Genomic DNA, 13,176 nt, shown 5'->3' on the forward strand with positions numbered 1-13,176 from the left:
CAGAATAACATTTTTGTGTCTCAGTGCAAAAGATATATTTCAAAAGAATTTCAGAAAAGCCGTGCCCTTGATAAATGTTCCCCCCACATCTCCCACTGATCTGTGCCCCAACAGAAAATAATTGGCCTGTTTACAAGACCACCAATAAATAACCAACAGAAGCAGTTTTACAGTCACCGTCAGATAGCAGCAGTGTTTCAGCTTTAACTTTAAATACATATTCACAAACAACAGTGTGTCACTGTACACCTACAATTCATCAGAACAACTTTAACTATAGATAATAATAATTACAGTTGTATTGATAGTAATTACCATGACAATAACAACAGAAAAAAGATCCAATGTGTCATATCTGCAGTATTTACATTTCTTTTTCAAGTTCTGTGGCTTAATTTCCCGTGTGTGAATTTCCCAAGTAAAAGAAGGCAATGAAGTGTCTCTAAGGTAAAAGGCTGGGCTGGGGAGTGTATCAGCTGGTACAAATGCTGTTTATGGAGATGATGGCTGGGTCCACTAGGCCCAGCTCCTCATGCTCATTCACGCACAGCTGATAGCCACAGCCCCGCCTACGTTTCAGCGGGGTCACCTTGGCGTCAGGCTTTGCACGTGGTGGCAGGAGGAATCCCACACTCCCTGCAATCAGCATATGCCAGATGCTGTGGATGTAGAAGTAGTTCTCCTCTGTCTCCACAAAGGCATAGAGGGCCACAGCAGATGTGGCGATCATGGTGCCCGGAAAGAGGAAAAACACCCAGCGCTTCCATGTGGGTGGGTAGCAACGCCGGCGGCGGATGGTACGTACCGTCTGACAGGCCAAAAGACACATAAAACATTAGTTTCATTTTTCCCCTATTTTTTTTTTAATAAAGCATTAAATAAACTGGTTTATATGTATTTAATACCTTATGTGGTAACGGTTAGTTTTAGAGAGCACTTATTTTTTTTAGTACATTCCTTTAAATGAATGGATATGTAAGGATTCTTTGTTAGGAGGGTTTCTTGGAAATGTGTGTGTAATTTGGTTATACTGTATGTAAAATAACTGGTTTATTTGAGCTAGGAAATGACACTTACAGTACAAAAATCTAGGAGTAAAATTGTGTGGAAACTATTGATTAAAAGTAAGACAATATAACAATATAAACAATGTGGCAATATAAACAAACCACCACATTTGTGAGAGAAGTGTGAAAGAATCTGGATTTATCAGAGGACATGTCAGGGTCAGTGACAAGATGGATAACAATATTAGTTCGCTTTTTTATGTTCTGATAGAATTTCACATTTGGTAGCGTTATGCTGAAATGTACTGCCAATGTCCAAAACAAAAAATAGCGATCAATTGGCCTGAGATTGTGAAGTGGTGAGGTGGCGGACGTGTGCACATTTAGCTTCTGTGCTTATTTCCACACAGGTATAAGTTAAAATACCACCCTATCATTAATGTGCCAACTATAATTTCAATTATTTGTGTGACTAGTCCTAAATTAAACATACAGTACTATGAAATAATACAAAATAAAAATAATGAAATATGAAATAATAATTACATATCAGTTTTGTTTGAGAAAATTATTAAGACGCTAAGAGGCTCATTAAAAGCATTTTACCATTTATTTTCTTTTAGAATTGATCTCAAAGGCCCCATGTTTAATGTTCTTACAGTGCCTCCTTAATCTAATGAGTATATTTAATGTAGAAATAGGACATTAGAGTCAGAGATCACAGTCAGCAGTCTGTCAGTGGTATTTTAGTGAGAGCAGCAGGGAAATTTTTTTGACTGCAGGTACATAGGGACAGTGTATCTATCTAACCTATCTATCTTATTTAGCTGATCTATCTATCTATCCATCTATCTATCTATCTATCAGAAATTTGTACTCATACCTACAGCTGCAGCCCATCGCAATGATCAACGTGTTTTGTATGGAAATATCCAGGTACAGTGTCTTTGTTTTATCCATAGGATGTGCTTACTCTTTCTGTGAGTGGCACATAATTGCCGAAAGTGTGGCACAGAGAGACTGGGGCGTTTAATTTCTTTCTAAACAGCGTCATCGGTTCATAAACACTGATTGCTTGCAATATTTTTTACCCCCAAAACATTACCAAAAAGACTTCCTGCACTCTCATGGGAAACATAAACCATTCATGAATGACGAAAATAATTACTTGTAGCTTAGCAGGAAAATGGCTCTGATTGAGTTATTATACTGTATACATATTAGGTTAAAGACTAAAATCTACCTTTGTGAAGTCAAGTGCAGAAAAATATGAAATGCTCTATTCCACTCCTTTTGGAGCTATGTATTTTTCTAGTTAAGACAAACAATTTCAGAACAGGGTGAACTTTTCATGCATACAGCAAATCGGAGCCCTCATTTAGTTTAGAGAATTAGGAATATTTGGCATTGAAAGATTTGAACTTCTCCCCTTCCTACTGTTCATGACACCCCTGCAAAGCAGCAGATGCTCTGTGCCCTCCGCTTGACTGATCTAATTTGGTTGTGTCTGGGAACATTCAGAATGCCAGGCTTTGCAGAAACATGACAAGTTAAATTGAAAGGGCTCTTGTAAAAAATGTGCAGTGCTCAAGCTCTGAGTAGCATCACTAAGGAGAGCATGCAGACACACCTTATTGAACAGATGATAAATTATGAAGCGTCAGGTAATCAAAGCATGTGCCCAGATTTATCTTTAAAAACAGCAACATTAGCATGTGATCCATGCAACATCATATGGAAAACTGTGTGGATTTGCCTGTTGTACCCTGGCAGCGGGTGGTTCATCACTAAAGGAAAATCAGCGATGATGTCTCTTTGTTTCAGTCCTTTAGACATTGCAGAAATCTATGTACAGCCTGTGGCTGTACATTATTACCATAGCACAGTATTTGCATTTTAGATTTTTTAAAAACACATAATCTAACCTTAATTTCATTACAGACCTGTAAAAATATAAAGAAAAACAGCCAAATAGTGGAGACCAGTGGCTTAATGCACAGTAAAGCTCCAAATACACTCACATTTGAATGATAAATTAGGGGTTTGGATGAATTCTGAGCCACTGCTGTTATTCTCAGAGTCTTGTCTCTGGTAAAATATACTGTCCCCTAACATTATTGCTAAAGCTGGAGGGTTTACATGTTGGAATTAGACAGTCCACAACTTCTACAGCTCTAACTCTCAGAGCTACAACTCCCACACTTCATTCAACGCATTCTCCAAGAAAGCCACAAACCTTGTTTTCAAACTCATGTCAGAGGTTTGGTGTTAAAGGAATTTTTTCAGGAACCTTGCCTGAAAGACTATTATTTTTTATCTTTTCAGTTCAGGGAGCACATTATGACTGGGAGAAGAGTCAGTGAAAGTACAAGCTGACTTATAATGAAACTACAACCCATGACTAATACCCACAGGCTACAAAACTTTTTAAGCGCCTTCCATGCTAAAGTAAAATAGCTTCATTGGTCACAAACCCACGGTTTGTAGCCAAGCACATGTTTCAGCTGTGTGTTACCCTAAACGGTGGATTAAGTTCTTTTACACTTACAGTCATGAGGAAGAATAGAAAGACATTGCTCACGTTTCATCTACACATTTGAACAAGCTTGTCTGTGAATTTCAAACACACATTATTAATTAAGGTAATTATATCTTATCCTGTTATAAATATCCCTTCTAGAGCAGTCATAAAATTTGGATGAAAAATTTCTTTTTCACATATGAAGATTAAACTCTGTCACACTATACTGTACCTACTGTATATCCTTCCAGTAAATGTATAGCCTATTTGACTATTACATTTCCTCACTTTTTCTATGTTAGTTTTTTAATTTGCAGCAGCTTTCTGGATTTCATTTGCACAATAAATAATTTCTCAATTCTCTTTGCTGTTCTACAGTGCACTAAATACAATACAATTTCCTTTACCCATGCCACCGCCATGATTCCCAGAGCAAACAGGCTGGGTCCCAGGAGGTTCCACAGCCCATGACGGTCCAGTTGCAGAGCCATGGACAGGGACATTGCCCCCAGCAGATACAGCACCTACACAAAAAACACACGGATCAATAATGACCCTCCACAAGCACAGTCAACAGTGAAGATGAGATAAGAAACAGTACATCTCTGCTTAGACACTGAGACTGGTGTTGGTTTATCTAAATGTTAGAAAAATGGTGACAAAAGCTTTGCAGTTTCATAACAAAGCTCTTAGTGATGATTGATGGTTCCTGAACCACTGAGAAATGATTTGTAGTTCCTATTGATAAACTTTATTTTCACTATTTTTTTTTAGTTTGCACCTGCGTCCTGTTTTTTGGCTACATTTCCTAACACAGCTGGTGGCAACATGGAGGGCTGCAAAATGTCTGAATGTGCCACAAACTGGCAGGAAATAGGAAGATGTTTCAGCAGCTGTGTGAAGTACAAAATATCTTGTCTGTTATTTGGAACTAGTCTCTATGGTAAGGTACTGTGAAGTGTAGCTTGAAATACAGAATGTTAACAGTTTATTGTTGGCTTTGCTATATAAACTAGCTACCAAGCTAATCTGAAAAAATCAAATATATTAGTAGTTATGGCTAAAGATATTCAATGTCTTTTTTATTGTCAACAAATGCAATGCAAAAAAAATCTGTTAATTTATGTCTGTGTAGCCAAAGACAGGTTAGTCCTCTGTGACATACAGTAGAGTATCATTGTTGTCCAAAAACAATTAGTCCCACATACAGGCAGGCACCTGATGCAGTACACACTAAAGCACCCTGATTAAGCCGCAGTTAAAAATAGTCCCCAGCAAAAGCACCAGTTGCTCCTGTTTGAGTAATGGTTACTAAAACTACAGTACTCAGCAATTTTGGATTAGCCTTTTTAAAAAAATTAAACAATACATCTGTGATGTCTAGTTAAAAATGTATAAATTTGATAGGAATGAATGGGCTTGCAGTTCACATATATATATAGAGCAGGGAAGTTTAGAAGTAGAGAGAGTTTAACATTTTGTTCAGCCTTTTCATGGTCTGTGATGACAAGAAGACAAACCCAAAATACAGTAATGTCATCCCAGTGCTGTTAACAGCCACTACAAGACCTAGTTTTCACAGACAGCATGCAAATTGATATTAGAAATTAAAGGCCTGCCATTACATAGACATCCCATCAGTTTAAGGTATCAGTTGTGACATGGTGACAGAAAGTACCTATCCAGTTTGTTTATTTCAAATCAAAAATAGTATAACAAAATGCTTTGCAATGCAAAACACCAACTGAACTGAGAAGTGGGAGCCACAGTAACAAAATGGAAACAACACAGACGCATGCTATAAATAATACCAGTTTCACTTTTTTTTTTTTTGCCAAGCTCACAATTTTACATTAAGCCAAGGGATATAAAAGAGATAAAGTGCTGGGAAAAAAAATCAATAAGCTATGCTACACATGCTTTAGGAGAACCTAAGCCTGTTCAAGATGCCTGGGATCTGCTTTCTTCTGTCTGGTAGGGAATGAGAGGAGAAAAATTGGGGATTTTCAAGCAGGGAAGGGATGACCCGCCTCTGGAAGAACAGGACTAATTGGCACAGACCAAGGAGGAAAGGAGCAGCATGGTGCAGCCTGAGGACTCTGTGCAACAGCAGTCATCAGTCTTACTGCACCACCGGATCATACAGTAGCACCCAAACATGCATGTATACATGTACTGTATGCAGGGATGAATGCATGGACGATCACAGGCAGGGGTTTGTGGTAATTAATCACTGTCTGTCATTGTGATGGATGAGCTTGTAGGAATTCTGGCAGGAAGGAGCCTATATTTTTATATGCCACATATATTTTCATGCTTACCGTAATGCTGTATAGACTTATAGCGCCCAGCCAGCCTCACTGACCCTCTACAGGATAAATGTACATGTAATGGATCGATGGACTTATACTGAATATTTGCATATACATGCCTTATGCCATGGCACAAAAATTTATGGAGTTTTTAAACAATTTCACTCATTCTTGAACTAAATGAACATTATGTCTACAAACTCCAAGAAATCTATATTTTTAAAACAATCATTAAGGTAAAATTTGGCATAATAAATAAATAAATGTAGTTTCTTATGTGTTGCCATTACTCATATCAGTAGTTGTAACATTGTACCCATGAGTACATTTCTAAACTATGGAGCAACATCCTTAAATAGTAATTTGAAGGTGCAGACAACCAGTCAGCTTTTAAAATCAAAGAACCAAACGTATTTGAAAGAAAACAAATGCTAATGAAAAATCTTTTTGATGTGCAACAGACATTTCAGACATGTTCACTTTCAGTTTAAGCTTCAAATAAAGTGGTTATTATAATCTGGCTGGCATCTTCTGACAATCTGAATGTTCACATTAATGTCTTGCTGTACAGAACAAGGTTATCATAGCTGCTGAGTGCAAGAGCACAAGAACTGTACTCATATGATTCTGACTGCAGTAGGTTGAGATGAAGCTTTGTCTTGTGAACCAGGAAAGATTTCCTGCTGACATACAGTCATTTTGAAGACTTTTAAACCTTTGAAGGACCAAGAGCCAGATTCATACACAAATATGAGGTGTGCCTCATTCCTTCACCCTCTACTGCTGTGCCTGTGGTCATGGACACAAAACCAAATAACACGCATGCTATCTCTCTCTAATACGCAAATACACAGTTCCACTTGCCAGTCCTGACATGTACGATTTGATTAGTGACTGCGTACTGCAGCACTCAGCAAAACTGAAAACTCTATAGAGTACAGCAGATGTTTGTGTACACTCCCCCCACCACCAGTGTAGGCCCTCTCCCTCTCTTTGTGTCTCATTTATGGACAGGCGCACACACACATTTATGCTCACACACACACACACACACACACTCGTTCCTTGAGACTGCTCCATCTTGGTGTGCAGCCAAGGAGTGACCCAGGGAGAAGGTGCACCTGTTAGTGTTTACTGTTATGCACCGCAATATGCCAACAACCAGAGAATTTAGCACCACGCATTGCATATTTTCACACACTGACCTTTTAATTTATAGCTAAACACTGAGGCATACGAGGGACTCATTTATACATTTTTTTATATAGCTCTACAGCTCTCTTCTTGCTCCTCTAATCCCTATTCGCTTCACGGCTTATCTCTAATTGTCGACCGCTGACATGGAGCTCACAGCTTAGGGGCTGACAGACTGCGATACATGGCAGTTGACATTTGTGTGGCTGAATCACTGTCCACATCTGATTTTTATTTGTCCAGATCTAATATGATCTTTTCAGACGCTGTAAAATAATATGTGTTTACTAGTCTCTTTATTAATCCCAAAGGGAAATAGCAGCATTGCAGCAGCCACTTCACACATAAACACAAAAATGAAGATGCATGTGAGAAAAATCATTAAAGGCTGAAGTACTGTGTATATAAAAGCTAAGCCCACTGTGAAGTAAAAACACATTCAAATATCGTTTCTTTACATGTCTTACAGTTTAGGTCAGACAGGTGTTAGAGTATTGAAAGAGAGCGTGTTCATGCTGGGTCATGCATGCCTGTGGACAATGCTGATTATAATAAACTACTGACAGATTCACATCTGATGGCTTAAAAGTCCTACACTTGGTCATGACCTTAACAATTTCAGTGCCTCTCCTTTGACACCAGTATTGGAAAGAAAATCGCCATTCAGTTTAAACACCAGGTCAAATTTTGCCTTCAGTCACTTCTCTTTGACAAGTTCCAAGTACATTAATAGAATCACAAAAGAATTTTACCTGTTTGATTATAGACTTCAGCCTGGCCATTGCAATGACAGTGACCCACACTGACATTAGTGACCCTAGGAAGTCACAGAACTGCAGGACGTCATACTCCATGATGCAAAAGACCACAATACCCGGCTGGTCGCATGCATGGTAGAACTGTCAGGAGAGGAACAGTCCTTAGGCCCACAGACAGATGGCACAAAAAAACATACTACATAGCTGCCATATAAATAAGAACTATATTTTTTCCTTAACATCATTCCTTATGTCCACATTTCTTTCTGACAAGCTGAATGTGGTCTGTCCATTATGCTCTGATTGTTGACCCAGCCCAATATGGTAAGTCTTTCTGGCTTGGTCTAACTTAGCTATCTCAAAGAAGATGATCTATTTCAGTCTACATGACAGCCCAGTGAGAAATTCCTGTTTAATTTTGAAAACAAATGATTTTATGCTTCTTCATTCATAGAAAATACATAAATTATTGAAATAGCAGCATACAAATGTTGTGTTTGAGTTACTGGTGAGACATGAAATACAATCTAGGATGTCCAGGTGGAGCAACAGATGGTCACCCCACCAATGAATTACTCATAGACTGGATTTCACAACTCTAGATGGTGTCACAGCAGCAAGCATTTTATCTTTTGTTATGAAGATCATTTGGTAAACACTGGAAAGGCTCATAACAGATCATTTATGACTGTAGAACATGCAGAACTGCTTAGGTTTCATTGGGAATCACTCACAGTGGAGAAGAACATGGTGAAGATGTAGACTGAAGCCTCCAGCAGGTAGTGGCTCCGAATGGCGATGGCCACAGGTGGGACGAACATCAGATTACTGAGACACAGCAGCAGAGTGGAAAGTAGCTGAAAACTGTAGGAGTAGGCCTCCGAGTTGTCTGTGCATCCCCAGCCATTCCAGCCTAACACACACACACACACACACACGCGCACAGTCAGTAGATCTAAGTTTTGTGTTTGAAGGCTTTATACAGGTTGGAAAAAATTTGAAGAAAAAAAGTTGAAGTTTTCACCTTCCTTAAATTTGAAATGCATTTATTTCTTAAATCTTTGTACTGAGAGGATGCAAAGACACTTTACTGAAGACAAATCTGTTTGTTTCACAAGCTCATGAATTAAAAATTTTTCTTTTTACAATCTTTAAAAATGGACAAAATATTTCTCTCTCCACAAGATAAATGTCTCATCAGCTCTTTGTTATAAACAGATATTTCGTGGTGAAAAATAATCCAAAGCAGATACTGTATGCAACAGTTGAGAACTCCCTCCTATGTTAAAACACCCCCGCTTTGCCATTCAAATTGGATCCTCATCAAGTAGTGGATTGGATAAGACAGTGTGTATTAAATATTCGTGAGCGCTGTTGAATGGAGGCTTTGCAGTGTGAGACGGGCCAAGGGCAAGTGCTGAATGCAAAGTGCCTGCCAGGAAGCAGTCACACATATGAAGTATGACAATAAATTTAACTGAAGAGAAACCAGCTCTGATAAAAGGAGATCAAAGGCAGGATTTAAAAAGGCCTCAGAGGACATGCTTTGTTTGGTTTCATAAGCTCATCTTTTATTGAAAAGCTGTTCGTAATTAAGAGCGTGTTTTATTGTCTTATCAAAACGGCTTATATTAGAAGATTAATAGAGCACACATAGAATTTAATCTCTGTATTGTCAGTTCAGTTCTGGAAAATGACCTGTGCCATCCCACCTTGCTCTCTTCCATTTCCTTGTCATTCTGCATGATGTATTTTCCAACAAATTAGACATTCTTTGCAGCACTGGTGACCCAATTTCCTTCATCTTATCTCATGAAAAAACAAGATTTTGCCTTTTTAAAATTTTCTAATGAGAAACCACTTCAAAATTTGAATTCATATTAATGATTTTTTGCTAAGTATTAATTACTGATTAAAAATTAAAGACACTGTTTAGTACATGGCATATTTATACAATCATTTCTGTACTTTTATCAAACAACTTGATTTGTTTTCCTAGCAACAGGCTTCCACAACTGGATTTAGCTAGTCTTAATTAAATTTGAAAATAAAGTGGACATTAATATAGACATTCAATTAAATCAAGACATAAATAGACTGTTGGCAGCCTCACAGCAAGAAGGTTCCAGGTTTGAGTTTGCATGTCCTCCCCATGTCTGTGGGTGCTCTGCATGTCTCTGTCCAAAGATATATACACTTACAATTCAGTGGAATAGATTGCAATGTACACTGGTACCTGCTTTGCATTCACATGCAGCATAAAGGTAGTTGTTGGTGCGCAGGAGCTTGCACTGTCCATATGTCCCACAGTCATTGATGCATGGAGTTAGGTATGACCGCATATACACCTCAGCAGTGATGTTGGTGCATGCCTCAAATCTGTAAAAGTCACAGACCGAACATTAGATAAAGGGGAATGTAGCACCATTGGTGATTTTGTTTTTACTAGTGTGAAGGTAAACTTTCACCCTTAAAATGAAATTCAACTGATACGCTGTAATTTTGCACTCAAACCTGAGTGCAGCTACTAGTGGGTAGTTGTTTTTAACCATCGTAGAAGCATTGATCTAGAAATTGCTGTGCTGTTCGACCCACCACTTTGGTCCAGACAGAAGTACCTCAACAACAGTTGTTGTGCCATAAAGTTTTACAAAACCATACATAGGGGATGAGTGCCAGTGACTTTAGTAATCCCCCGATTGTCCCTTTAGTGGCGCAGTGAGGTGTTTAGTTGTGGTTTTTAGTCAAACGTCTCAACACTAGAGGACAGATTGCCAATAAATTTGGTACACATGTTCATGCCCTCTCAGGATGACCTCTAACAACTGCAATTATCCCTTTACTGTCTACAGTGTATATTTTTGCAGTATCATCAGATCAAAATCTCCAGTATCCTATTACTTTGGTTTATGTTCAAATACAGCAAAACTAATTACATTCACCTCAGTCTCAGCTTTACATTGTGTAGTGCCCATTAGAAAATGTTGCTAATAAGCTAAAATGAGATGGCAAACATGGAAAATGTTACACTCTTTGTGAGCTATAATCATTATACCCTATGGTCTTGTTATTTTGTGTCCTTCAGCATGATCACCATTGAAACACTTTGGAGATTAAAAGTTTTAGAGCAGCCAGACACCAGTCAGCTTTACTCTTTTAGATTTGTGTGATCTTCAGATTTATAAAATAATAAATGATGTAATTGTACACAAATGATGTCTGTGCTTTATAGAGAAACAAAGCATCTGCTGTGAATGTTTAACCTTCATTATGTATCTCAGTTAGATGCCACAGTTGGAATTTTTCACAGTACTTTTGCTCTATTCAGAAAGAACTGTCTACTCCTTTTCTTGTGTCTTTTTTGTTTTTCTGGGAATTTATTTTAACAGATTTTGGGTCAGATTTCACCATGTGATTCACTGAAGTCTGTGCTCTTCTGCAGCTAACGACAGTCCAAATATGTATAACTGCTCAGTGGACCTATGCACATGTTCATCTCTGATACTAGATGCAATAAAAGGATAACTTTATATGTATCTGCTTACACTGAAGCTTTTCTAATTGCTAGCTTTTACAATCAATCACATACAATGGAACTCCAGGAGGTAATGAATGTGTTTCTTTGCCTTTTCCCAGAACCCATTTTTAATTGACACAGCTGCCTGCTCCTTTATTTTTAAGCAATATCAATCAGCTTAATTGTAGCCTTGAAGAGCACCCGCCATTCATACTACCTCTTTTCTTCTCTAACAAGACTTAAGTGTGGAAATCTAATATATCTATCTGTTCCACATTTTCATACCTCAGCAATGTATTGTTTGTAAGGATGAGTCCATGTCCCACACCATCTGTTAGTATCTGTTATTCAAATTCAACTGGGTATCCCAAGTGGCACAGAAAAAAATCTTCTTAATTTCATTCTGTTCAAACTTTCATGCCATTAAGGCTTTGGAAAAACAGCTCAATCTGCAGAAGAGCTTATACTTAAGAACTCATAAAAAAAACACTGCTTTGGACAACTTGATGGAGGCATTTTCCCCACATTCTCTTTCTGACATGTCTTACACTGACTTTAAGCAAACCTCAGAGAAGGAATGTGTACTTGTCATCTATGGATTAAATTGTACATGAAGGTGGAAAGAACAATAGACATTACAAGATATTTTTTAGACAGGATAAGTGCTGTGCCTATTACAAAAACATGTTTTGTTGCTGTATATTTTATTTGTCTGTACCTTATTTCAAAAAAGACATATTTGAATATTTTTGTTAAAATTTCTTAATGGGCAAATGCGATAATATGAAAAATATGCTTTTTAAACCTCAAAATTCAAGGCTCTCCCATCTGCTAGGTGTTCACCAGCAGCACATTTTTGAAGCCAATCTGAAATTAATCTACTGGGTGACAGATGTGGCTGAATGAGGGAGGCTGTACCATTTAACTAGTGAGCATAGTGTCTTCATTAGAGAGCTGAATTATTAATTTTGGTAAACAAACTATTGATTGTTATACGAAGATGAGTTTTCAAAAAATATTGAATGTCCTATTTTGCAATTGTCGTCCTGTAATTGACAGCAAATATTGTCTCACAGAGGAGGCTGTGGGGCATAGGGACCAAGGCAAAGAGCTAATTATGTGACCATCAAAAATTTATAAGCAACAGTCATTCAGTGGGTTTCAGTGAATTTTTGCTTGTAAATGATGTTTTGATGACTTTCTGGGTTGGCTACTCCAAAACTAACACAAGCGTTTCCATTTTGAAGGAATAGTTTAAAGTTTCGGAAAATAAGATTATTCACCAAAAGTTAGGCGAGAAGCTACAAAAGTTTAGACACACGTTCCCATTTAATTCAATTGGAAATTATGAATAATTCTACATTTGGTTGAGTGAAGTTCTCCAGTGAAGCAGAGTGTAAAACAGGATAAACAAGGACTATTACTGCCTTACCCATGTTCAGTGGCACACAGAGAGCGCAGACTGAGGTACCAGGTGCCTGTTTGTGGATAGGGAATCCTCAGCTTGGTGATATTAGAAGAAGCATTTACAGAAAGGAAAAACCCAGCCACTGATTCTGCAACAAAAGACAGAGAGCAGCGACGGTTTAAAACTGAAAGAGCTTCACTGTGCACTAACATTATTATACAGACAAAGCCTTCACAAGAAACCCGTCAATTGAAATGTAGGCACTAAGGTGAACTTGAAGATTTAGTTGGAGTTCAATCACTGAAGGTGAACATGTCAACCTTCCCTACGTCATAAACTGAGCTTGAAATATCAGTTAAAGTGACGTCCTAAAAGAATTAGCACCAAGTGGTTAAACTGAAAGGTGATTGTTGATGGCTAGAAAATGTTGGCAGTTAGAAAATGTGGAGATATTTTAGT

General features: G+C 37.9%; 1 protein-coding gene across 1 annotated transcript in view; it reads right to left on the reverse strand.

Moving 5' to 3' along the window:
• Positions 1-361: 361 nt before the first annotated feature.
• Positions 362-13,176, reverse strand: part of tmem8b (transmembrane protein 8B) — a 31,011-nt gene continuing 18,196 nt past the window's right edge. Inside the window, exons 8-13 of the mRNA XM_026321123.1 lie at positions 12,742-12,865; positions 10,029-10,171; positions 8,527-8,705; positions 7,787-7,933; positions 3,936-4,052; positions 362-808 (exon numbers count right to left, since the gene is read on the reverse strand). Coding sequence (XP_026176908.1) covers positions 473-808; positions 3,936-4,052; positions 7,787-7,933; positions 8,527-8,705; positions 10,029-10,171; positions 12,742-12,865 — 1,046 coding nt within the window. The 3' untranslated portion in view covers positions 362-472. The remainder of the gene's footprint in view (positions 809-3,935; positions 4,053-7,786; positions 7,934-8,526; positions 8,706-10,028; positions 10,172-12,741; positions 12,866-13,176) is intronic.

The sequence above is a fragment of the Mastacembelus armatus genome, chromosome 9, assembly GCF_900324485.2.
Source record: "Mastacembelus armatus chromosome 9, fMasArm1.2, whole genome shotgun sequence".
NCBI lineage: Eukaryota > Metazoa > Chordata > Actinopteri > Synbranchiformes > Mastacembelidae > Mastacembelus > Mastacembelus armatus.